Source organism: Oncorhynchus tshawytscha, linkage group LG19 (assembly GCF_018296145.1).
Source record: "Oncorhynchus tshawytscha isolate Ot180627B linkage group LG19, Otsh_v2.0, whole genome shotgun sequence".
NCBI lineage: Eukaryota > Metazoa > Chordata > Actinopteri > Salmoniformes > Salmonidae > Oncorhynchus > Oncorhynchus tshawytscha.
In genome coordinates, this window is record NC_056447.1 from 19,677,124 (window position 1) to 19,704,346 (window position 27,223).

At 43.7% G+C, this 27,223-nt stretch overlaps 1 protein-coding gene across 1 annotated transcript; it reads left to right on the plus strand.

The window, feature by feature from the left end:
• Positions 1-1,174: 1,174 nt before the first annotated feature.
• On the plus strand, positions 1,175-26,034 carry mov10l1 (Mov10 like RISC complex RNA helicase 1). Its single transcript, XM_042301438.1, has 25 exons — positions 1,175-1,296; positions 1,633-1,760; positions 3,961-4,148; positions 7,489-7,651; positions 7,804-7,916; positions 8,323-8,510; positions 9,393-9,536; positions 16,833-17,237; positions 17,380-17,574; positions 17,956-18,070; positions 18,242-18,419; positions 18,569-18,639; positions 18,743-18,834; positions 19,477-19,535; positions 21,930-22,082; positions 22,279-22,460; positions 22,908-23,054; positions 23,154-23,275; positions 23,380-23,479; positions 23,618-23,764; positions 24,102-24,275; positions 24,657-24,806; positions 25,039-25,146; positions 25,375-25,607; positions 25,741-26,034. The coding sequence occupies exons 2-25, from the start codon at positions 1,667-1,669 to the stop codon at positions 25,763-25,765; spliced, it is 3,546 nt and encodes a 1,181-aa protein (XP_042157372.1). The 5' UTR covers positions 1,175-1,296; positions 1,633-1,666; the 3' UTR covers positions 25,766-26,034.
• Positions 26,035-27,223: the final 1,189 nt, after the last annotated feature.

The window sequence follows — 27,223 nt, forward strand, 5'->3', positions numbered from 1 at the left end:
CTGGTGAGGACGATGAGCACGCAGATGAGCTTCCCTGAGACGGTTTCTGACAGTTTGTGCAGAGATTCTTCTGCTGTCCAGGTGACTGGTCTCAGATGATCCTGCAGGTGAAGAAGCCGGATGTGGAGGTCCTGGGCTGGCATGGTTACACATGGTCTGAGGTTGTGAGGCCGGTTGGATGTACTGCCAAATTCTCTAAAATGACATTGGAGGTGAAATACAACTACAAACAGCTCTGGTGGACATTCCTGCAGTCAGCATGCCAATGGTACGCTTCCTCAAAACTTGGGCCATCTGTGGGATTGTGTTGTGTGACAAAACTGCACATTTTAGAGTTGCCTTTTATTGTCCCCAGCACAAGGTGCACCTGTGTGATGACCATGCTGTTAAATCAGTTTCATGATATGCCACACTTGTCAGGTGGATGGATGATCTTGGCAAAGGACAAGTGCTCGCTAACAGGGATGTAAACACATTTCTGCACAAAATATGAGAGAAATAAGCTTTTTGTGCATGTGGAACATTTCTGAGATCTTTTAGCTAAACATGGGACTAAGACTTTACATGTTGCGTTTATATTTTTCTTCAGTGTCAATGTTACATGAAATGTAAATATGAAATATCAAAACTGAATGGAAACCCATTTGTTAATATGTATTGGCAATAATTCACTTAATGGTGAGGCATGGAATACTGGATGTTGGATGTTTGAAATATGAGTAGGTTATTAATGCTTCTTCAGTAGTGGAATACAGTTAATTAGCACTTGAATGTTGCAAATAAAGCTGGAGTGATTGTGTGATTATTAATAAAATTGTACATAGACCAATTTCTGATACTGTGCACATGTGTATGCAAATACATTGAAATTATGTTGTTTTCAATTTCAACCAAAACCGAACGTCGATTGGACGTCTGGCACAGTCGTCTTTTCAACGACATTTTGCTAGAGTGGGATAAATTCTCTATATTATGCGGGGAATACTTTGGAACATATTTCCAACATTTAAATCACTTGAAGCTGATATCATGGTGTTAGAGTTAAAAAAAAAATGGTATGTCCCCCCCTAAAAAAAATAATGTTTTGCTCAGATAACTTCGGGGGGCAAACCGAATCAACCGCCGGAAGCCAGATAGGGACAGACCTTTTTTTCAATGCTCTTGCTAACGTTCGAGTTGGCGGGACTATTTGAAGAAAGGTGTCCGTGTGCGCGCACGCAATTACATCTTTTTAGTCGCGTGTGTGAGAAAGCAGCACGTGAACACATTTACGAAGAGCAATTTGCTGCAACAGAGGTATGTTGCCTTGTACAACAATTTCTCAGGAATAAAGCAATATTTTATTAGTTAGGTTATGCACCGTGTTGTATTTTCATCACGTTTATATAGCTACAAACCTGCAATAAAGACGAGTTTTGGAAGCATAATGTCAGCCAACTAGCTACTGTTCGCATAGCTGGCAACATTAGCGTGCTAATCTATTAGATGCAACGGCAATTGTATTAGCTATCAAGTGCAATGCGTTGCATGACCGATAAAGCAATCAAGTGCAATAGTGGCCACACTTATGTAAATGAGTTTGATAAACCACCAGTCACATTGTTTTGTTTTCCCCTCTGCCCTCATTTACAGTAGCACCACCTTCAGCATCTAGCTACTTGCAGACATGGTAACAGCAGTGCAGTGTGTGATAGCCAAGTTGCTGGCCCCACTATGGAGAAAGGTAGAGGAGGCTGAAGTGGATGGGTTATATGGCGCAGGTAAGTCTTCAAATGAGCTCACCAAGCAGCCTGACAGCTTCTCAATGCACCTGTCCTGTTTCAGTCGACAGCAAATAAGTCCTATAAATCCCAGAAAGTGATCGATACAACATTGCCAGTGGCTACAACCCACCTGTTCTCAAAGGAATTTTAACTACTTTTCTGTGTCAAATGTCTGATTTAGTCAAAACCCTTGACAGTTACAGTGATGAGAAAAAGTATGTGAACCCTTTGGAAATACCTGGATTTGTGCATAAATTGGTCATAAAATGTCCTATCTTCATCTAGGTCACAACAATACAAACACAGTCTGCTTACACGAATAACAAACAGTTATACATTTATGTCTTTATTGAACACAGTGTAAACATTCAGAGTGCATAGTGGGAAAAGTATGTGAACTCTTGGATTTAATAACTGGTAGACCCTCCTTTGGCAGCAATAACCTCAACCAAATGTTTTCTGTAGTTGCGGATCAGATCTGTACAACTGTCAGGAGGAATTTTGACCCATTCCTCTTTACAAAACTGTTTCAGTTCAGCAATATTCTTGGGATGTCTGGTGGGAACTGCTCTCTTGAGGTCAAGCCACAGCATCTCAATCAGGTTGAGGTCAGGACTCTGACTGGGCCACTCCAGAAGGCGTATTTTTCTTCTGTTGAAGCCATTCTGTTGTTGATTTCTGTGTTTTGGGTTGTTGTCCTGTTGCATCACCCAACTTCTGTTGAGCTTCAATTGGCGAACAGATAGCCTAACATTCTCCTGCAAAATGTCTTGATGAACTTGGGAATTCATTTTTCCGTTGCTGATAGCAAGCTGTCCAGGCAGTAAAGCAGCCCCAAACCATGATGCTCCCTCCACCATACTGGTTTTGATGTTGGTGTGTTGTGCCTTTTTTTCTCCACACATAGTGTTGTTTTGTTCCTTTCAAACAACTCAACTGTAATTTCATCCGTAGACTCGTCAGATGTTAGCATGTTCCAGAGATGCCCAGTCTTTAGCTGACACTCTAGGATTCTTCTTAACCTCATTGAGCATTCTGCACTGTCATCTTTGCAGGATGGCCACTCCTAGGGAGAGTAGCAACAGTGCTGAACTTTCTCTAATTATATACAATTTGTCTTATTGTGGCCTGATAAACATCAAGGCTTTTAGAGATACTTTTGTAACCCTTTCCAGCTGTATGCAAGACAACAATTCTTAATCTTAGGTCTTCTAAGATCTCTTTTTGTTCGAGGCATGGTTCACATCAGGCAATGCTTCTTGTGAATAGCTAACTCAAATTGTGAGTTTTTTTTTAATAGGGCAAGGCAGCTCTAACCAACATTCCAATCTCATCTCATTGATTCAGGTTAGCTGACTCCCGACTCCAATTAGCTTTTTGAGAAATCATTAGCCTAGGACAGGGGTGGGCAAACTTTTTGGCTCGAGGGCCACATTGGGATTTTGAAAGTCAATGGAGGGCTGCATTTTGAGGGACCAATTGTTTGTTAAAATCAATTTGCGGGGGCCTCCCGAGTGGTGCAGCGGTCTAAGGCACTGCATCGCGTCACTACAGACCTAGGTTTGATCCCAGTCTGTTTCACAGCTGGCTGTGACTGGGAGACCCACGAGGCGGCGCACAATTGGCGTCGTGAGGCAGGCAGAGATTTCCTTGTCCCATCGCGCTCTAGTGGCTCCTGTGGCGGGCCGGGGGCGTGCACACTGACACGGTCGCCAGGTGTACGGTGTTTCCTCCATCACATTGGTGTGGCTGGCTTCCAGGTTAAGCAGACATTGTGTCAAGAAGCAGTGCTGCTTGGCTGGTTCGTGTTTCAGAGGACGCATGGCTCTCGACCTTCGCCTCTCCTGACTCCATACGGGAGTTGCAGGGATGGGACAAGACTGTAACTACCAAACTACGAAATTGGGGGTAAACAACAGTCTCGTGGGCCGTACTGTGCCCCCAAGGGGCCTATACTTTTTCCAACCTACACTGTGAATGTTTAAATGATGTATTCAATATAGACAAGAAAAATACAAATTGTGTGTTATTAGTTTAAGCACTTTGTCTATTGTTGTGACTTAGATGAAGATCAGATCAAATTTGATGACCAATTTTTGCAGAAATCCAGGTACTTCCAAAGGATTCACATAGTTTTTCTTGCCACTAAGTTTTTCAATGCAATGATCAAGACCGGTCATAATCTTTTGTGTGTCAGCGATGGAGGAGGTCCGCAACCTGCGCTGCGGCGTGGTGACCCTGCTGTGTCAGGACTACGGCATGATCGACGACGATGTCTACTTCACCACTGGAGAGGTGCTGGGTGGTGTGCCGCTCAGAGTCGGGGATGCAGTCAACGGCCTTGCAGTACGAGATGGTGCCCAAGGAGGGTGGAAAGCACTGAGGGTGAGACACTTTGACCAAGACCTTACTTTAACCAGTATGGTTTTGTTATCTATGAAGATGAGACCTGGCTGGGTCTCACTATTTAAATTGGTTTCTTTTTTTAAATGTTTTACTCTGTTTATTAAGTTTTACACACACACAGACAAGACAAAACAATATAAATAATATACTCAACTAGAAAAAAAAATAAAAATACAAATAAAAAAATAACTTTAAAGATACCATACTTTAGACAAGTTAAACACACCAGGCAGAAGGCTACAGAGGTTAAAGGGCAATCTATAGTACAGGGACAGAGCAAACACCTCACCATTGTTCCTGTAAACCGTCAAGGGATAAGGGTGGAGAAATGCAACCACTCACAGAGAGTCATGGCCACAGACCGACCATCCACTGGACCAAAAAAAAAGTTTACAATGCTTTAAAATTAAAAAAAAAAAAAATAGAATGATTATTCATGTAGGTGTGAACAAAATGTAAAAATAACTGGGAAAAACAAGCTCACACTTCAGCCTCTGCCCGGTTAAATTGCTTTCTTACTTCTTATCCTGGCCTTTATTACAATTGCCAGGTGAAATGACTAGAGCCCGACCGATGTGAGATTTTTGGTCCGATTTTAAAGTGGAAATATAATGTACAATATCTGCATATATTTTTATTATAGCTTTAATAATAAAATAAAAACATCTGTAAGGATTGTGCTTTCAACAGCCCTATAGAGATACTCAGAAAGCTGATTTCTTAAATTTGAGGAAAGAACATTAATGTGAATGGCGTCAAGTACACTCACAGGTAGTTAGCTGGCTAGCTAGCTAGCACTCGTCATGGAAACAGGGTTGGCGAAAAGTGAATTTGCACCAGTCCCTGACAGGTGACAACGCATGCATCCAAGCGTAGCTATGAAGCACTACTTTGTAACCTTCTATGTTTTTTTAGTGTCTCTGAAAACATTTGATTGACAGAGCTTGTGGAATACCCTTGTCAAAGAGCAAATATAACACTCCAGATTTTGCAGTCTTCACTAAAGGGCTGTAACGATAATATTACCACAGAGTAGAACATTCTGCTTGCTTTACATTTGGGCATAGCATCCATTGTTTGTCACAACACCCTACACGATAATATTACCACAGAGTAGAACATTCTGCTTGCTTTACATTTGGGCATAGCATCCATTGTTTGTCACAACACACAACACCCTACCATGACACTTTACCTCTTACCTTGGAATATTGAAGTCTCGTGTTAAAAGTAACCACCAGTTTTCATATGTTCTCATGTTCTGAGCAAGGAACTTAAACGTTAGCTTTTTTACTTGGCACATATTGCACTTTTACTTCTCCAACACTTTGTTTTTGCATTATTTAAACCAAATTAAACATTTTTCATTATTTATTTGAGGCTAAATAGATTTTTATTGATGTATTATATTAAGTTAAAATAAGTGTTCGTTCAGTATTGTTGTACCGTAATTTTTGGACTATTACGCGCACCTGAATATAAACCGCACCCACTGAATTATAAAAAAATATGTATTTTGTACATAAGCCGCACATGTCTAAGCCGCAGATGCCTACCGGTACATTGAAACAAATTAACTTCACACAGCCTTTAAACGAAACACGGCTTGTAACAAAAATAAATAGGCTTTAACGAAACATGGCTTGTAACAAAAATTAAACAGTAGCCTGGTTGAAAAACTGGCCTGGGTTAGGGATGGGTTTAGATGGCAGCCTGGAATCTGGGAGAATTAAAGAGGCTCAATACTCGTTCCCTTCTCCTTCACTGATCATTCATTCTGTCTCACAAATGTACTGAACTGTCCTAGTTAGGACACGAGTTCTAATGCCCTTCAGGTTTATGACACTTCAGCAGCTGTAGTATACAGATCATCTCTGTGCTGTCAGAATGAAGGACTCCCAATGCTTATATCACCTGGTTTGGTTTGTGTGGCCTTTGAGACCATGTCAACAGAGACGCTTGACAGCTTCACCCCATCGGTTGTGAGGGAGCCCTCTTTCACCTCCTCTGGACCCCACTCTCCCGTCCATAGAGGGGCCTGAAGCATCACAGCTTTAGGGAAGAACACTGGGAAGAGAGGAGAAGACGCACAGTCAGTGGTGGACCAGACAGGAAATAAACTTACCAGGGGTTGGGGAGAGAAGAAGAAATAGTTGACTACCGTAATTTCTGGACTATTAAGCGCACCTGAATATAGACCGCACCCACTGAATTATTAAAAAATATGTATTTTGTACATAAATAAGCCGCACATGTCTATAAGCCGCAGGTGCCTACCAGTACATTGAAACAAATTAACTTTACACAGCCTTTAAACGAAACACGGCTTGTAACAAAAATTAAACAGTAGCCTACCAAGAAAGTCATTGGTCACTATCTTCCTCCTCCTGTGCACTGAAACCACTGAAGTCATCTCCTTCGGTGTCGGAGTTGAATAGCCTCAGAATTGCTTCATCCGATGTTGGATCGTTTTCATTGTCGCTTTCGTCACTTTCATCTGGCTGAGCTCATGCTGCCCCTTCAACACGCAGAATTCCAGCCTTTCGAAACCCGTTGATAGTGGATTTTTTGACAATGCTCCACGCTGTCAGGACCCACTGGCAGACTTGACCATAAGTTGCTCTTCGCATGCGGCCCGTTTTAGTGAAGGATTTCTCCCCACTTGTCATCCAAGCCTCCCACTGAACACGGAGCGCCACCTTAAATGCACGATTTACACTGATGTCGAGTGGCTGCAAATACTTTGGGCCATCTGCTTTTCTTCCCTCTGAAAGCTTTTGTTGTCTTTTTGCACTGAGTCAGTTCCTCACGCTGCTGTTTCCAACGTCTTATCATCGACTCATTAAGGCCAAGCTCCCGTGCAGCAGCTCCATTTCCTTTTCCAACAGCCAGATTGATCGCCTTCAACTTGAAAGCTGCATCATATGCATTTCTCCGTGTCTTTGCCATGATGAGGGTGACAAATTACTACCGTAATCAGAATGATGGGAAGTTTGAGCGCGCTCGATTTATGTCACATTATGTGATGGGGCTCAGTTTTTTTTGAAAGCGGGAAAAATCCATAAATTAGCCGCATCATTGTATAAACCGTGAAGTTCAAAGCGTGGGAATAAAGTAGCGGTTTATTGTCCGGAAATTACGGTAATTGTCATTATTACAAATACATTTTAAAAATCGGCCGATTTAATCGGTATCAGCTTTTTTTGGTCCTCCAATAATCTGAATCGGTATCGGCGTTGAAAAATCATAACGGTCGGCCTCTAATAGAGACACATGCATACTATGTTCTGTGGTGACAACTGGCCATTCCATTCCTCAGGTGGAGAAGAACGCTGATGCCTGGGAGGAAGGAGGGGGAGGAGCCTCCCTGGAGGCAGACATCAACCAGCTCCGTCCTCTGATTGGTACTGTGACGTCATGTGACCGGGACGGTGGCTTCATCAATCAGACCACTTTTTTTCCACGAGAAGCTCTTTGTGATGGTACTGTCAAGGATCAAAATAGATTTACTCCTATTTATGTTCTACTATTCTTTTTCTATGCTGCCAAGCTGTCCCAGATGCTATACCCGTTTAGCCTTTAATTTCCTATTCTATGCTTCCTTTTTTTCCAATTCCTTGCTCCTGTCCATCAGGTTTTGAACCCATGAAAGGGGACTGGGTCCAGGCCCAGTACTTTATTAGTCCCACCCAGTGGAGCAGCCAGGCCCGGTCTGTGTCTCCCTTACGCTACCGCCGCATGGACCAGGTCAGTCCTTCCTCTAGAACTTCATTCATTCCTTGCAAATGGCATTTCAACTTTACCTCACTGAAGACATGGCAACATGCAGTACCTACATGTTTCGTGCCCATGGACTTTGTCCAATTATCACCGTCAAGTCCACATTAATGTGACGATACAAACTTTTAGTCTCACCCCCTTCTGATTTGGAAAGGCACAAATCTGTCTATATAAGGTCCCACAGTTGACAGTGCATGTCAGAGCAAAAACCAAGCCATGAGGTCGAAGGAATTGTCCGTAGAGCTCCGGGACAGGATTGTGTCGAGGCACAGATCTGGGGAAGGGTACTAAAAACATTTCTGCAGCATTGAAGGTCTAGTCTCACTTCCTTCTCTGCACACACACTCTCCCCCCGTACCCCCACCCTACCCAGGTGCGTGTGTCCAGTGTGTTTGGCAGCAGCGGCGTGGTGGAGGACAGTGTGTTCTTCAGCCTGGACAACCTACTACTCCCGGCCGGGTACCGTCCCTCCCCTGGGGACATGGTCAGCCTGGTGGTGGTGGAGAGCAGCCAGTCCTTCTACTGCTGGAGGGCTCTGTGCATGGCTACCAGCCAACACAGGTAAATAACCACAAACAGATCTGCTGGAGGGCTCTGTGCATGGCTACCAGCCAACACAGGTAAATAACCACAAACAGATCTGCTGGAGGGCTCTGTGCATGGCTCCCAGCCAACACAGGTAAATAACCACAAACAGATCTGTTGTAGGGCTCTGTGCATGGCTCCCAGCCAACACAGGTAAATAACCACAAACAGATCTGTTGTAGAGCTCTGGGTTACCAGCCAACACAGGTAATTAACCACAAACAGTTCTGTTGGAGGGCTCTGTGCATGGCTACCAGCCAACACAGGTAAATAACCACAAACAGATCTGCTGGAGGGCTCTGTGCATGGCTACCAGCCAACACAGGTAAATAACCACAAACAGATCTGTTGTAGGGCTCTGTGCATGGCTCCCAGCCAACACAGGTAAATAACCACAAACAGATCTGTTGTAGAGCTCTGTGCATGGCTACTAGCCAACACAGGTAAATAACCACAAACAGATCTGCTGGAGGGCTCTGTGCATGGCTACCAGCCAACACAGGTAAATAACCACAAACAGATCTGCTGGAGGGCTCTGTGCATGGCTACCAGCCAACACAGGTAAATAACCACAAACAGATCTGCTGGAGGGCTCTGTGCATGGCTACCAGCCAACACAATTCGCTACAAAAATAGGCCCTGGACAATGATCAGTGAATTAATACATTTCCCACTGCTACACACACAAACCCTTGTATCAATGAAATGACCTATGATTGTTTCATGGCATTATCAGAATTCCACCATGTATGTTGGGTGAAATCTCAGGAGGAATTCATATGGTATTAAAGGCTGATAATGAATTAGGACTTGGGCCACTAACCTACACCATTACCTCTGGTCTTTTTCCTCAAACAGTATGAATACTGTCAATAACAGGTCCGTCCCAGAGGCGGAGATCAATAGTCTCCTGGAGGACAAGGGGGGCCTGGTGGTTGGCGACAAGACACACTTTGGGGTTCTGCTGCTGGGGGAGAGCCGGGAGCTGGTTGTCTGGATACAGTGAGTCAGCCATGGAGTGTCTACTTGTCTTAAATGAGAGAGAACTAACCTGTAAATCTGTAAATACCCTGATGAAGGCTTTTGTAGAAATGTGTTTGTTTTACAGTGCATTCGGAAGGTACACAGATCCCTTGTTTTTTTTTTACCAACTTTTGTTACATTACAGCCTTATTCTAAAAATAATTAAAAAAAATGTTTTACTTATCAGTCTACAAACAATACCCAATAATGACAAAGTGAAAACAGGTTTAGACATTTTTGCTAATTTATTCAAACAAGTATTCAGACCCTTTGCTATGAAACTTGAAATTGAGCTCGGGTGCATCCTGTTTCCATTGACCATCCTTGAGATGTTTCTACAACTTGATTGGAGTCCACCTGTGGTAAATTCAGTTGATTGGACATGATTTGGAAAGATACCAACCTGTCTATATAAGGTCCCACAGTTGACAGTGCATGTCAGAGCAAAAACTAAGCCATGAGGTCGAAGGAATTGTCCGTATAGCTCTGAGACAGGACTGTGTCGAGGCACAGATCTGGGGAAGGGTACTAAAAACATTTCTGCAGCATTGAAGGTCCTTAAGAAAACATAAGGGACTGCGACTCTGACTCGACCATAACACGATGCATAAAAGACATCAGCGAGGACATCGCTAAGCAACTGATTACTGACAGATCCGTGGCGCCGTGTTTTAGTATTGCGCTTGACGAAAGCACTGATGTAAGTGACATTGCCCAATTATGTGTTTGGATCCGCTTCCCTCAAAACGAGTCGTTCCGAGAGCAACTTTTAGGTTTACTGCCCCTCCAGGGACAAACACGAGGAGAGGATATTCTGAAAGCCCTTGTTACATTTTTTTGCTGTTAATAATACTGGCCGGTCAAATCTGGCAACTATGTGCACTGCCGGTGGCCCAAACATACGAGGGAAGGAGAAGGGACTCGTAGGCCTGATGAGAAAAAGAGAGGATATTCCCAAATTTGTTATGATTCATTGTATCATTCATCAGGAAGCACTTGTGGCTAAACTCAAAGACTGTGACTTACAGAATGTGATGCAGCAAGTCGTGCTCGTGGTGAACATTTATTATTGCGAGTGCACTGAATCACCGGCAATTCCACCAGTTACTGGAGGAATACCAGACAGAATACGGCAACTTGATATTTCACAATGAGGTGAGATGGCTGTCTCGAAGCAGAGTTTTTGAAAGATTTCTTTCTCTCCACCCTCAAATCTGTGAATTTGTTGCAAGCAAGGGGAGAGAGGAGCCAGAGCTGGATGATCCACACTGGATATTAAAGCTGTTTTTTTTTTAACTGACATCACCTGCCACCTGAACACAGTGTATCTCCAGTGCCAAGGGAAAGCTAAAACTCTGGGCAAAATGCTGCGTGTGGTCACAGCGTTTCAACATAAAATCACCACACTGTTCATACCCGATAGTTTGTTCATTTCCCAAACCTCAGAGCAGTCACCACACCAACCCTGACATACTGCCACATTTAAGCTATGATGCATTTGTGCGTGTGTTGGAGGAGTTGAATTTGGAGTTTGAGTAAAGATTCATGGATATGGAGTACAACATCATTGAGAACCCCTTTTCATGTGCTAGTGTCATCTCTGACCCCAGTCATCACAACCCTCTGTCCTGACCGTGCTGGAATAGAGAGTGAGATAGTGGAGCTGCAGGCCTATGACACATTGTAAGGTGAACTAAGATCAGGTGTTACCCATTTCTGGAGCCTTGTGTCAGACACAGAGTATCCACTTCTAAAGCAGTGTGCAACATTTTCAACAATGAACATTGTGAAACTAAAGCAGAGAAACAGACTGACCAATGCACACCTGGATTGCCTCACAAGAATAGCAACAACAGACTATACATTTAGAATGAATTCAATCAAGGAGCAGAAGGGACATTTTTTGCTCCAACTACTGAGGTAACCCTTAATATGGGTCTAATACATGTGATGTAGCCTATTTGATGTGTGTATGTATATATTTGTGATGTGCTGTACATCAAATCAATTGCATGTGCTCTAAATTTGCTCTCAATTGATATTGGAATAAAAAGTACAACAAATAAAGATCTGTGCGGCCCTCTGTCTCATCTCAAAGTGGTCCCCTTACAAAAAATTGTGAGTAACACTCCCCCTAATTATTGCCGTCGGGGTGCCCAGTACAGGTACTCCCAGCAGAGGGAGCCAACGTCGCGGCACATATCTCCCCTCTATCACAAACCCCCGGGGTAGACCTCCCAGGATACCGTGAGGGGGAAAAAACGATTTAACCTTTTGTGACTAGGGGGCAGTATTTTCATTTTTGGAAAAATAACATTCCCGTAGTAAACGGGATATTTTGTCAGGACAAGATGCTAGAATATGCATATAATTGACAGCTTAGGATAGAAAACACTCTAAAGTTTCAAACTGTAAAAATATTGTCTGTGAGTATAACAGAACTGATATTGCTGAGAGAAATCTAATCCGGAAGTGCCTCATGTTTTGAAAGCGCTGCGTTCCAATACGTCCCTATTGAGCAGTTGAATGGGCTATCAACCAGATTACTTTTTCTCCATATTCCCCAAGGTGTCTACAGCATTGTGATGTAGTTTTACGCATTTATGTTGAAGAATACCCGTAAGCGGCTACAATGCGCAACTGGTCACCTGATGGTTCCCAGAGTGATTCTCGCGTAAAATACAGAGGTAGCCATTATTCCAATTGGTCCTACTGAAAAACCAATTGTACCGGTGGATATATTATCGAATATATATTTGAAAAACACCTTGAGGATTGATTATAAACAATGTTTGCCATGTTTCTGTCGATATTATGGAGCTAATTTTGAATATTTTTCGTTGTTCTCGTGAATTTCCGGGCGATTTCTCAGCCAAATGTGAAGCACAAATGGAGCTATTTCGCCTACAAAAATAATATTTTTGGAAAAAAGGAACCTTTGCTATCTAACTGGGAGTCTCGTGAGTGAAAACATCCGAAGCTCATCAAAGGTAAACGATTTAATTTGATTGCTTTTCTGATTTCCGTGACCAAGTTACCTGCTGCTAGCTGGACAAAATGCTATGCTAGGCTATCGATAAACTTACACAAATGCTTGTCTAGCTTTGGCTGTAAAGCATATTTTGGAAATCTGAGATGACAGGGTGATTAACTAAAGGCTGAGCTGTGTCTCAACATATTTCACTTGTGATTTTCATGAATAGGAATATTTTCGAGGAATATTTATGTCCGTTGCGTTATGCTAATTAGTGTCAGTCGATGATTACGCTCCCTCATGCGGGATGGGGAGTCACTATTAATCCATTTTAGAATAAGGCTGTAATGTAACAAAAAGTAAAGGGGTCTGAATACTTTCCAAACGCACTGTAATAACATTTAAGCACAATTTTTTTGGACCATTGTCCTACCAAGACTCTGAATATCATTTTATTGTGAGACATATTTAACCTCTTTATTTCATCAGGTGAGCCCTGAATGACATAAATCACAGAAATAAACACATCAATATGCAAATGCAAGCAGAAAGAAAACACGGTTGTAAATAAACAATAAGGTTCTCAAAGAGCTTTCTGAATTGACCTAGAGGCACCAGAACGTTTAACATTTTGAAGATTTTACCCCAAAAATAGTGCAGAAAAAGCTAGACGCTGATTTACCTAACGCTGTAGAGACGATGAATTTCCAGAGTTGGCCATCCCTGAGACTGTGTGGTAACTAGTATGTCTAAAGGTTAGTAATGATGTTCGATACAGTGGAACTTTTTTCTAAAAGGGCTTTATAAATGCAACCATAGCAATGTATCAACCTACGTGACATCAGAGGGCCAACCATGCAGTGATGAGTGCTAAACCTAATGACCCTGCGTGGCATATCTTATAGATAGGAGTGGCATATCTTGGCAAAGGAGAAATGCTCACCAACAGGGATGTAAACAAATTTGTGCACAACATTTTGAGAGACAGCTTAGGATAGAAAACACTCTAAAGTTTCCAAAACTGTAAAAATATTGTCTGCGAGTATAACAGAACTGATATTGCAGGCGAAAGCCTGAGAAAAATCTAATCCGGAAGTGCCTCATGTTTTGAAAGTGCTGTGTTCCAATACGTCCCTATTGAGCAGTGAATGGGCTATCAACCAGATTACTCTTTCTCCATATTCCCCAAGGTGTCTACAGCATTGTGATGTAGTTTTACGCATTTATGTTGACGCTTTTGGTGCTTATGGAACATTTCTGAAATCTTTTATTTCAGCTCATGAAACATGGTACCAACATTTTACATGCTGAGTTTATATTTTTGTTCAGTATAGATACGCTTTTGGCACGAGCGCATCCAGTGGTGGAAAAAGTGCCCAATTGTCATCCTTGAGTAAAAGTAAAGATACCTTATTAGAAAATGACTCAAGTGAAAGTCACCCAGTAAAATACTACTTGAGTGAAAGTCTAAGTATTTGTTTTTAAATATACTTAAGTATCAAAAGTAAATGTAATTTGTAAAATATACATAAGTATCAAAAGTAAATGTAATTTGTAAAATATACATAAGTATCAAAAGTAAACATATAGAGCTTCCCGAGTGGCGCAGTGGTCTAAGGCACTGCTTTTTGTGGAACATTTCTGGGATCATTTATTTCAGCCCAACACTTTACATGTTGTGTTGATATTTTTGTTCGGTATAGATGCCCAGATATTTGTAAGCAGGGACACAATCAATATGGGCACCATTTTTTAAAGTACATATGCTTAAATCATCAGTAATTTGTATGTCTAGAGAACAACATATACTTAGTTTTAACTGCATTCAATACTAATTTCAGGTCAAAGTTTTTCTGTAATACAATGAAGGCAGACTGGTTCAGATAGAGCCTGTTCAACCGTGGTGGAAATACCATACACAACAGTATTCTCGGTATACAAGTGGTTACAAGTCAATATTGCTAATGTAAACAGGGTGAAGTACAGGACTGTATCTCAATTTTTTTCAAACTTGTGGGCAATTCAGGATATGTCTCTCAATTAAAGAATAAAGTAATGATTGTTCTCTAAGCGGCGTTGTACAATTAAAGGTCAAATGCACTGCATATCAAATGAATTCAGGACTTGTGAAGTTATACCCAGGCTAAATATACGCCTTCCACAACCACAAGACCCACTAATAACTTTATTTTATCCAAATAGTTTAAAATTTGTAGAAGAAAAAAAATGCATCTAGAACCATGCATAATGCATATGACCTAATACTAAGTTCTTGTAGCAGACGTTAGGCTATCGAAAATGTAACTGCTTGTCGGAGGAAGATGTGCTCTCTCAACATTGTTGGTGTGTCACGCAGGGCGAGGGCTTGGTTTGTGTGTAAACCATAGAGGATAAGGTGAAGTGAGAGGTTTCACTCACGCTAAAATTGGTCCAAAATAAGCCCAATGTGTTTCAATGGGCTTATTTTGGACCTAAGCTTGTTGCCTGGCTTTGTGACATCTCCCATTGTTATGGCGGAGGCATGCATCTCGTCATTATATATAGACCTCTGGGGTAAATGGGGAGGTGAACACAGCACAGAAGGAGCGAAAGAGACGACCCAAAATACAAGACGAGAACAAGCGGACATAAACGCTCATAAAATCAATACAGACATTTGGAATATTGCACAAAAACATACACTTTAATTAATCCGATCATCCAGCCCTATGCAGGACCCAGAATCGACACCTTTCGTTATATCCAGAAAACCTGACTTAACACCATCAAATAATACACATTTGAGTTCTATCTGTGAAGTAAACTAGTTCCAACAGGATGGGCATCTTTGATGGGGGTGGGGGCCCCAAAACATCTGAACTCATCATGGGTCTGTGTACTCACATCCATACCCACTGTCAGTGCTGACCCTAGCTTTTTGGGTGCTTTAAGCAAAAATGTTGTGTGTGGCCCCCCATCTTGCGAGCAAAACATATTTGCGGCCCCCCTTTTGACAGCAGCGAGAAATTGAACGTTTTAGAGTAAACTTCCTGAAGTCTGCACATTTTGGGCGTAGAGAAAATGTGGCACTTTTTTATAACACGTTTGCGGCAATTCTACACATTTTACGATGGGGCGGAGAGAAACGTTTGCAGATTTTAATAATTTATCTGCGCGAGAGTGACTAACAATCATGTCCCCCCCGGTCGTTAATTTGACCATTATTACTACTAGTTTAGATAGCTGGCTGCTTAACTACTTTACCAATCTAAAAAATGTTAGCTGACATGGGCTAATTGAGTTACTGTCTGTGACTGACATGACAAGAGAGAAACTGCTGATGCACAACCAAATTTTGAAGTTGCACCTTGTGCAATTTTCCATCCCTGAGCTGCAGATACATGCAGCCTGGTCTAGCCAATTTGAGGAAAGCCCCTGAATTAGCAAGTGATCAATAGTATCGAAGGCCTTTGACAGGTCAATGAAGAGGGCAGCACAATGTTGCCTTTTATCCATTCAATTAACCACTTTTATAACTAGGGATGCAGTGCAATGACCTGGTCTAAAACCTAACTGATGAACATTTAGCTATGAAATGTGTTCTAAGAAAGATCTGAGAATTAATCAAGGATTTTAATATTTTAGCTAGGTAAGGAAGTTTTGAAATTGTTGATTTTTAGATATGTAGGCCACAAGGGTCAGCAGCTTTGAAGGGGGAGTATTAGCTGCCTTCCAAACCTTGGGGATAGCACCAGACAGTGGAGGCTGCTGACGAGTGGACGACTCTTAATGGCTGGAACGGAGCGAATGGCAAAAAACATATGGAAACGATGTGTTTGATATTGTTGATACCTTTCCTCCTGTGGTACCAGATATACAGTGGATTCGGAAAGTGTTCAGACCCCTTCACTTTTTCCACATTTTGTACGTTACACATAATGCCAAAGTGAAAACAGGGTTTTAGACATTTTTGCTAATTTAATTAAAAAATAAAAACTTATACCTTAAGTTTTCAGAGGCCACTGTGTTCAAGTTGTAGAAACATCTCAAGGATGATCCATGGAAACAGGATGCACCTGAGCTCAATTTCGAAGGGTCTGAATACTTATGTAAATAAGGTATCAGTTTTTTATTTTTAGTACATTGGCAAACATGTCTAAAGACCTGTTTTTGATTTGTCATTATGTGGTATTGTATGTAGAGTAGGGATAAAAAAAAAAAAAGTAATCCATTTTAGAATAAGGCTGTAACGTAACAATGTGGAGAAAGGGAAGGGGTCTGGATACTTTCCGAATGCACTGTATTCTCTTTTCTCTTGTCAGGAACCGAGGATCTGAGACCCATAGACTGAAGTGTTGTGAGTTTGCTGGCTGGGACTCAGAGGAGCAGTTCAACCTAGGGACTGTGACAGACCCACCGGGACAGAGAAAGGGTGTTGTACAGCTTCCTGCTCTAACACAGATCCTCTATCGGGGTATTCAGGGCCTATCCAGCAAGCACACTCCCATGGTGGGTCCCGCTCTCTACCCGCAGTCCGGGTCTGCTGGGCCTACTGTACTGCTCAATGGTGATGGGAAGGAGATGAGTGAGATAGATGGAGATGTGGTTGGAGAAACTGGTGAGGCACATCAGGACACTGTTCACAAGCCTGCCATACGGACAGATGAGCGAGACGTGGAGATCGCACCAGGGGAGACGGTATCTGTGAAAGTGGGCTGCCGAGCCAAGTAAGTCATGCTTAGCTAGCTGCTATACAAGTCTGGTATAGTTGTCTTTTTCTGGTGGTGTCACTTATCTGACTGAATCAATTTGTTCTGAAGATTCAGGTTTTTTAAAACATTGATTATGTATCCCTCCATCTTACCCTAGGAACTTGGGGCGTTGTGCGGAGCTGCTGCTCCTGCACTTCCCCTCTTTCACCATTGGGAGGCGTCTGGAGGTTACAGTAGGCAGTAAAGAGGAGAGTCTTCTCCAGCCCGTTGCTCCCTACTGCCCGGCAGCCCCCCTGCCCCTTCCTCAGGCTGCCCAGGTGGTCACTGTGATGGCTGCACATCCACCTCAACGGTAAACTACACCCTGATAGTGTCTCTGTGCTGTGTTGTGTAGGTATGTTCGGCCTACCTGCAAACCACATTTCCCTATAGAATAATGACGATTATCTTGACTAGTTGGTGATACTGTCCACCAACGTTTTCTCTATAATCAAATGTTTTTTTCCCCCGAACCTAGTTACTCTACCCATGTTGGACATGTTGAATGATGACAGTTTGGTCCACATTGATGTATTACACCCCTCCTGGGTAGTTAGAATTACACCCCTCCTGGGTAGTTAGAATTACACCCCTCCTGGGTAGTTAGAATTACACCCCTCCTGGGTAGTTAGAATTACACCCCTCCTGGGTAGTTAGAATTGCTAGCCTATGACTTTCTTATTTTATTTCACAGGCTGACTAAGCGCCACCTGCCTAACTTCCTGGGTAACTACCCGGTGCCCCAGGCTCTACGGGACTGTATGGAGGCCGGCCGTGACGTTTTGGTGGCCCAGCCATGTCTTGGAGAGGTAAGGGAAGGAACTCTTCTATCGTCAATTACATGCTTTGTTCCCACCAGCCTACAGGAATCTGGCTCCAATTCGGTTTTGATTGAAAAGTCGCTCTGGATTTTGATATGGGGGCCTTTGCGCCTCTACTGTAAAATAATGGATTAGTTAATCTCCTTCTATTTCTGACAGACTCTGTCGGCGGCCAACATGCGTCTCCGTTTCTCGTCCCTGCTGTGGCTGGAGGAGCTACAAGCTGAGAGCGAGCTCAGGGAGTTCAGCATCAGTGGAGCCCTCCTCAGGAGAGGCGCCATCTATCTGCACCTAGAAGTGCTTGGCCTGGCTGAGGGCAGGCCCAGTCTCTTCATAGGTATCTGTTGAGTCTTAATTTGGCCTTGTAATAATAATGGAACGTTTGATTGTCACACACACCAGATGGGTACAATGAAATGTGTCGTTTCACAGAGTCAGCCATACTTGAATTGAGATGTTTGATATAGTGTTTTGTCTGCTCTACAGGTGACAGAGTGGCACTGAAGAAGCCAATCGGTGGAGGCGTGGTGATGGAGTACATCGGTTATGTCACAGAGGTACTCAGAGGTTTTGATCTTAGCGTTTTGCTTGCCGCGCTGATACTTCTCCTTGTGCTTTGTTCACACTGACCTGAACACTGTTTGTGGATCATATCCACAGATCAGTGATGAGGACGTGAGTCTGAGGGTAAACACTGAGTTTCAGCATGGCTACCTGGGAGAGCCTCTAGATGTTGAGTTCACCTTCAACAGGTACCTGCCTTGTCCTGGTTCTAGGAAGGATCCTTTCTGTGTCACTAAGTGTTGATCTCTGTTCCTTTAGCATAGATAACGTGTGACGGGTTGACAGTATACAGGTTGACAGTTAATGAATTATGTAGGATGTTTGGGTTCACAGTATATAAATTATGTATGATGATGTTTGTTGACAGTATATGGATTATGTATGATGTTTGTTGACAGTATATGGATTATGTATGATGTTTGTGTTGACAGTATATGGATTATGTATGGTGATGTATGTGTTGACAGTATATGGATTATGTATGATGTTTGTTGACAGTATATGGATTATGTATGATGTTTGTGTTGACAGTATATGGATTATGTATGATGTTTGTGTTGACAGTATATGGATTATGTATGATGTTTGTGTTGACAGTATATGGATTATGTATGATGTTTGCGTTGACAGTATATGGATTATGTATGATGTTTGCGTTGACAGTATATGGATTATGTTTGTGTTGACAGTATATGGATTATGTATGGTGATGTATGTGTTGACAGTATATGGATTAAGTATGATGATTGCGTTGACAGTATATTGATTATGTATGATGATGTTTATGTTGACAGTATATTGATTATGTATGATGATGTTTGCGTTGACAGGTTGTCCATGAGGCGATGCCACTTAGCACTGGACCAGAACAAGCACTTTGAAGAGAATGGTGATCTTGGCTTTTTTCTCTCAATCCCATTTCCAAAATGTGTTGTATTTACCGTAATTTCCGGACTATAAGCCGCGACTTTTTTCCCACGCTTTGAACCTCGCGGTTTATACAATGACGAGGCTAATTTATGGATTTTTCACGCTTTCACAAGATTCATGCCGCCAAAAAACTGAGCACCGTCATATAATGTGACGTAAATTGAGCGCGCTCAAACTTCCCATCATTCTGATTACGGTAGTAATTTGTCACCCTCATCATGGCAAAGACACGGAGAAATGCATATGATGCAGCTTTCAAGTTGAAGGCGATCAATCTGGCTGTTGGAAAAGGAAATAGAGCTGCTGCACGGGAGCTTGGCCTTAATGAGTCGATGATAAGACGTTGGAAACAGCAGCATGAGGAACTGACTCAGTGCAAAAAGACAACAAAAGCTTTCAGAGGGAAGAAAAGCAGATGGCCCGAACTGGAAAATGAGCTTGACGACTGGGTCAACACACAGAGAGCAGACGGCCGAGGTGTTTCAACTGTGCAGATCTGACTGAAAGCCAAAACAATCGCCACCGCAATGAAGTTTGAGGATTTTAGAGGTGGACCATCGTGGTGTCTAAGATTTATGAGACGTAAAGGCCTGTCCATCAGGGTACGGACAAGTCTGTGTCAGCAACTCCCTCGTAGTCGACTACGAAGAAAAAGTTTCAAACTTCCGCAAATTTACTGATGCAAAGATAGCGGAGCATTCCATCGGCCCGCACGACATTATAAATATGGATGAGGTTCCTCTGACGTTTGACCTGCCTCTCACTCGGACTGTCAACAGGAAAGGTGAATCATCCGTCACGCTGAAAACAACTGGGCATGAAAAAACGCACCTCACCTGTGTTCTGAGCTGCACGGCATCGGGAGAAAAACGCACTTCACCTGTGTTCTGAGCTGCACGGCATCGGGAGAAAAACGCACTTCACCTGTGTTCTGAGCTGCACGGCATCGGGAGAAAAACACACTTCACCTGTGTTCTGAGCTGCACGGCATCGGGAGAAAAACACACTTCACCTGTGTTCTGAGCTGCACGGCATCGGGAGAAAAACACACTTCACCTGTGTTCTGAGCTGCACGGCATCGGGAGAAAAACACACTTCACCTGTGTTCTGAGCTGCACGGCATCGGGAGAAAAACACACTTCACCTGTGTTCTGAGCTGCACGGCATCGGGAGAAAAACACACTTCACCTGTGTTCTGAGCTGCACGGCATCGGGAGAAAAACACACTTCACCTGTGTTCTGAGCTGCACGGCTGCACTTCACCTGTGTTCTGAGCTGCACGGCATCGGGAGAAAAACACACTTCACCTGTGTTCTGAGCTGCACGGCATCGGGAGAAAAACACACTTCACCTGTGTTCTGAGCTGCACGGCATCGGGAGAAAAGCTTCCACCGATGCTGATTTTCAAATGCATGGCGATGCCAAAAGAGAAATTCCAGAGAGGAATTGTTGTGAAAGTCAATAAGAAAGGATGGATGACGGAAGGCCTAATGCATGAATGGCATACGGAGTGTTACGGCAAGAGACCGGGAGGATTCTTTCACAAGAACGAGGCATTGCTCGTGTTGGACAGCATGAGGCCCCACATAACAGATTCTGTGAAAGAAGCCATCAAGAGGACAAACTCAATTCCAGCTGTGATTCCTGGGGGCACAACAAAGTATTTGCAGCCACTCGACATCAGTGTAAATCGTGCATTTAAGGTGGCGCTCCGTGTTCAGTGGGAGGCTTTGATGACAAGTGGGGAGAAATCCTTCACTAAAACGGGCCACATGCGAAGAGCAACTTATGGTCAAGTCTGCCAGTGGGTCCTGACAGCGTGGAGCATTGTCAAAAAATCCACTATCATCAACGGGTTTCGAAAGGCTGGACTGCTGCGTGTTGAAGGGGCAGCATGAGCTCAGCGGGGTATTTGCCTCCGGATGAAAGTGACGAGAGCGACAATGAAAACGATCCAACGTCGGATGAAGCAATTCTGAAGCTATTCAACTCCGACACCGAAGGAGATGACTTCAGTGGTTTCAGTGCACAGGAGGAGGAAGATAGTGACCAATGACTTTCTTGGTAGGCTACTGTTTAATTTGTTACAAGCCGTGTTTCGTTTAAAGGCTGTGTAAAGTTAATTTGTTTCAATGTACCGGTAGGCACCTGCGGCTTATAGACATGTGCGGCTTATTTATGTACAAAATACATATTTTTTTAATAATTCAGTGGGTGCGGTTTATATTCAGGTGCGCTTAATAGTCCAGAAATTACGGTAGTCAACTATTTCTTCTTCTCTCTCCCCATCCCCTGGTAAGTTTATTTCCTGTCTGGTCCACCACTGATTGTGCGTCTTGTCCTCTCTTCCCAGTGTTCTTCCCTAAAGCTGTGATGCTTCAGGCCCCTCTATGGACGGGAGAGTGGGGTCCAGAGGAGGTGAAAGAGGGCACCCTCACAACCGATGGGGTGAAGCTGTCAAGTGTCTCTGTTGACATGGTCTCAAAGGCCACACAAACCAAACCAGGTGATATAAGCATTGGGAGTCCTTCATTCTGACAGCACAGAGATGATCTGTATACTACAGCTGCTGAAGTGTCATAAACCTGAAGGGCATTAGAACTCGTGTCCTAACTAGGACAGTTCAGTACATTTGTGAGACAGAATGAATGATCAGTGAAGGAGAGGGGAATATGAGTATTGAGCCTCTTTAATTCTCCCAGATTCCAGGCTGCCATCTAAACCCATCCCTAACCCAGGCCAGTTTTTCAACCAGCAGCTGAACCCGTCTCAGAGGGAGGCAGTGAAGCGGATCCTGGCAGGGGAGTGTCGGCCCACTCCGTACATCCTGTTTGGACCCCCAGGGACAGGAAAGACTATCACGCTCATAGAGTCCATACTACAGGTAGACACCCCTCAACCTGGGAGGTAACCTAGTGGTTAAGAGCGTTGGGCCAGTAACCAAAAGTTTGCTGGTTTGAATCCCCAAGCCGACTAAGTGTAAAATCTGTCGACATGCCCTTGAGGAAGGCAATTAACCCCAATGGATATCAAATGTTATTTGTCACATGCGTCATAAACAACCGGTGTAGACAAACAGTGAAATGCTTACTTACGGACCCTTCCCAACAATGCAGTGAGAAAAATAAACAACCAAACCCCCGGTTTATATAGGATTGGTTTTCTTTCAAATGTTTTGACTGTTTGGGTCAGCCTGTCTGATGAGCAGGGTTTGCCCTTGTATGTTCCATTGCACCTGGCAAGCTCTATCAAGTTTCTTGTATTTGGTTATTTACAGCAGTTTCCCTCCATTTTAGTTCCCTGAATAAATAATAGTGGCCTCCTCCCATAGGTGTATCACCGCCTGCCCAGTAGTCGTGTGCTGGTGTGCACTCCCTCCAACAGTGCTGCAGACCTCGTCTGTATCCGTCTCCATGAAAGTGGGTACCTGAACTCTGCCAGCCTGGCCCGCGTCAATGCCTCCGGTCGACAGGAAGAGGTACTGCACCCATTTCCGCCACAGGAATTTCATCAGTCCTATTTTTTCCGACCAGTTCGTGCCTCTGTCTGTATCGCATTTCCCTCTGTATCTCCATAGGCCATCCCGGAGGTTCTAAGGCAGTACTCTCAGGCTGGGGAGGACATCCGACACGCCTCCTTTCACAGGATTGTGGTCAGCACCTGTTCCAGCGCCGGCATGTTCTACCAGATTGGACTGCGGTGAGGGAGGATAATAGGGTTCAGTGTTAACCTCCCTCACCAGAGGAAACGTAACTGTAGTAAACCTGATCTAAGGTCATTGTCTCTTTGCTGCGTTTCCTCAGTGTGGGTCATTTCACCCATGTGTTTCTGGATGAGGTTGGCCAAGCCACGGAGCCAGAGGCACTGATCCCTCTGGGGCTTCTGTCAGAGAGAGACGGACAGGTTAGATTGAACACCGAGTACATCTACAGTGGTGCAACTGTGAAGAAAGCAACCCATTGCCCGTAACTGACCATGCGTTCTGTAGCCTCCTGATCAGGAAGTGAGTCATATTTTCTGTTGCTCTCGCCATCCTTTTAGATAGTTCTGGCCGGAGACCCCCGGCAGCTGGGTCCAATTGTGAAGTCCAAGCTTGCCCAGGCGTTCGGCCTGGGGGTGTCCCTGCTTGAGAGACTGATGGCCAACACTCTGTACTCCAGAGAGAATGGCGGATACAACCCAGTGCTGGTGAGTAGACACACGCACAATCCCTGTCAGTGCCATGATCACTAAAATCCTGCATAGTGAATCCACCAACTATGAATTCAAATTCTGCATGTTTTTCTACATAATGTTTTGCCCTTGCATTGTAATATAATGTATGCCATTTAGCAGACTTGTTTTATAACCTACAGTCATGTGTGCAAGCATTTTACTCATGGATATCCCCAGCGGAAATCAAGGCCACGACCCTTGGTGTTGCAATCACCAAGCTCTACCGACTGAGCCACACAGGACTGCGTGGTAAATAGATGCTACTACAGTTGACGCGTTCTCCTGGTGGCCTTTCTTCTTCCTCTTCCAGGTGACCAAGCTTGTGTACAACTACCGTTCCCACGAGGCCCTCCTGGCCCTGCCCTCTAGACTGTTCTACAACGGGGAGCTGTGTGTCAGGGCCCAGAGGCTCGTAGTGGACTCCCTCTGTCACTGGAGCCGTCTGCCAACCAAGGGATTCCCCCTCATCTTCCACGGAGTCAGGGTAAGGACCCCGTCTCTTACTCTCTGTTCTCGTCAATCAATTGAATGTATTTTTTAAAGCCCTTTTTACATCCGCAGTTGTAAAAGAGGAGGGGGGACAGACAGCAGGTCAGGGACAAGGTAGCAAGACCTGTGTCCCATAGTCGCAGACAGAACTTGCCCAAAAGGAACTCAAGACATGGCCTCTTTCTAAATAGTCTCGTCTTTACATACCAATATCCTCCTGTCCTCTTCCAGCCTCTTTCTCAAACAATCAGCGTTTCCTCTCCTTGCTTACCACTGACATTTTTTGAACATTTTGACAAATATGGGTTTCCTCTTTGGTTGGAGCAAAACCTAGACGTCGAACACCAATAATGCCAGTCACCATTCCCCCTCTTAGGGCACAGAGATGAGGGAGGGCAACAACCCGTCGTGGTTCAACCCTGGAGAGGCAGTACAGGTGATGCTGTACTGCTGCCAGCTGGCCAAGAAGCTCTACAATCCTGTAGCTGCTAGTGACATTGGCATCATCGCCCCCTACAGGAAACAGGTTAGTAGTGCACATTTCAGCCATCACTGGTTGGTCCTATTCTGTTTTGTCAATCTGCTAGTTTTGATGTTCACCCCAGAGTCTAAGCCTCTAGAAGGCGATATCTACTAAGCTAACATTTAAAAGGCCTCAAAAACTCATAAAAAGTGACTCATTCTGTCACAGTAGTACAGTTTTCCCTCAACTCTGAACACCGGTCTGAACCCCTGAACCATGAACCTCTCCTCTCCAGTCGGAGAAGATCCGTGTGCTGCTCCACCGGGTGGGCCTGTCTGACATCAAGGTGGGCTCTGTGGAGGAGTTCCAGGGACAGGAGTTTCTGGTTATCATCTTGTCCACGGTAATATTACAATCTTTCCTCTGTCCTACTCATTATTGAACTCTGACTAATTTCTCCCTTTACAGGGTCTCGGTTCCGTTCCTTTTCAATTAAGGGAATCAATTCTGAAATTGAAAAATATTAATGTGTCACTTTTGTATGAGCTGAATATCACTTTGCTGAAATTGACTGAATTGAAGTTGTAATTCACCCGAAAACATCTAAATAAAAGACCTCTTGTTGTTCCAGGTGAGGGCAAATGAGTTGGTGCAGGGCAACGACCTGCAAAGCATACTGGGATTCCTGTCCAACCCTAAGCGCTTTAACGTAGCCATCACGCGGCCCAAAGCCCTGCTCATCGTCGTGGGCAACCCGCACATCCTCGTCAACGACCCATGCTTCACTGCTTTACTCCAGTATTGTTTTGAGAACGGGGCCTACCTGGGCTGTGACCCCCCAACCTGTCTCAGGGCAGCACACCGGTGTGTTTAGAGTGTATTATGCACCACACACACACACACACACACACACCGTTTAATTTGAGTACAAGCAAGACGCTTCATGATGTGGCTTTAATTTGTCGGTAATAACACACATTCATCTGTTTCTCCTCAGACCTGCCAGTGAGAAAGAGGAGTGAGAGTTCACCCCCCTCACCGCTGACACTCCACTGCTACCTGTACAATTATGTTCAAATACAAGTTTCTTCTTTCATTCTTTACATTACGATGACTTAGCTCTCTGCATTTGTTATTCTACACTGTCAGCTGCATATGTCTTAATCGGTGGAAAATGGAGAAATGGTTTGTAAAAGATGTATTAAGAGAATGCACTCCCATTTCTTAACTTCTGTATGTTGCTGTTATCATGCCGTCCACTGGGTGGCAGTAATAAATATGACAAACCTTTGTTTTTTCTTATTGGGTTATTGTACTTTGACACCAGTGTCAATGATGCATTATTGATGATGCAATATTGGTGATGCGTTATACCTTTATGTGTGCTTTAGACTCATACAGGTATAAGGACTGGTACCAGGGAGTACCTGTGAGAAACCTAGCCTGAATTAGAGGGACTGGGACTGTTACCATGGCACCTGAATCCCACTTCAAAGAGCTCATGTAGAAGTTTTTTTTTTAGTTAGGCTCGTTGGCAACTCATTAAAGTTCTATTGAGTGAATGAGCCCCCCACCCCCTTCTCTCTCCACCCACCCCACCCATTCTCACTGGGCTCCATCAGGGCTGACTCACTGGAGATTCAGACTGTCAGTTGCCACATCCAGTCTCTGTGTGGCCCTGGAGACAGACACGCTGCCCGTCTGCCACAGATGTTTAGACACACTGTCTCCTGCAGCCCAGTGTATCCCATTCCTCACATTGCTAAAAAATGTCTGAGATGCTTAAATAGTCACTCATTAGAAAGGTTATGGTTTTCTAAATCCAATGATTGGCATATCTACTAGGGCCCTGCGTTTTGCTCAATAATGTGACATGCTTGGATTTTTTACCTTTTATTTAAAGCTTTTTCATCAAACTCCCTTAATTTGGGTAGTCCACCATCCTCTGACAAATGCTTTCATTTTTTGTGTAAGTCTTATTTCTGGATAAGGATCAAATCTCGCTATGTCATGTGATTCTGCAAAACACATGGCTCTGGCCTATGCTAAGTCAACTCCTTCAATGTCAGAAGATGCTGTGTTGACTACTTACAGGGTATCTTAGTTAAGAGCATTGGGTCAGAACCAAAAGGTTGCTGGTTTGAATTCCTGAGCCAACTGTGCCCTTGAGCAAGGCACTTAACCCTAATTGCTCCTGTAAGTCCCTCTAGATAAGAGTGTCTGCTAAATGACAAATCAACAATAAAAAATGTAAATGTACTATGAAAAGACTAGAGGTAACATGAGTGACTACTTATGGAAGTCAAGCTAACAGATCTACAGCTCCAAATACTATTAATTAGTATCTAAATATTAACAATGGAGTCTTATGTGAGAACTTGCTGATATGGACTGGTTTAATTGTGGAGAAGTGGTTGGTAGTGTACAGAGCTCCCTCGGCTATTGTGGTACTGGTTCAATGACCAGTTTGCCTGGACCCC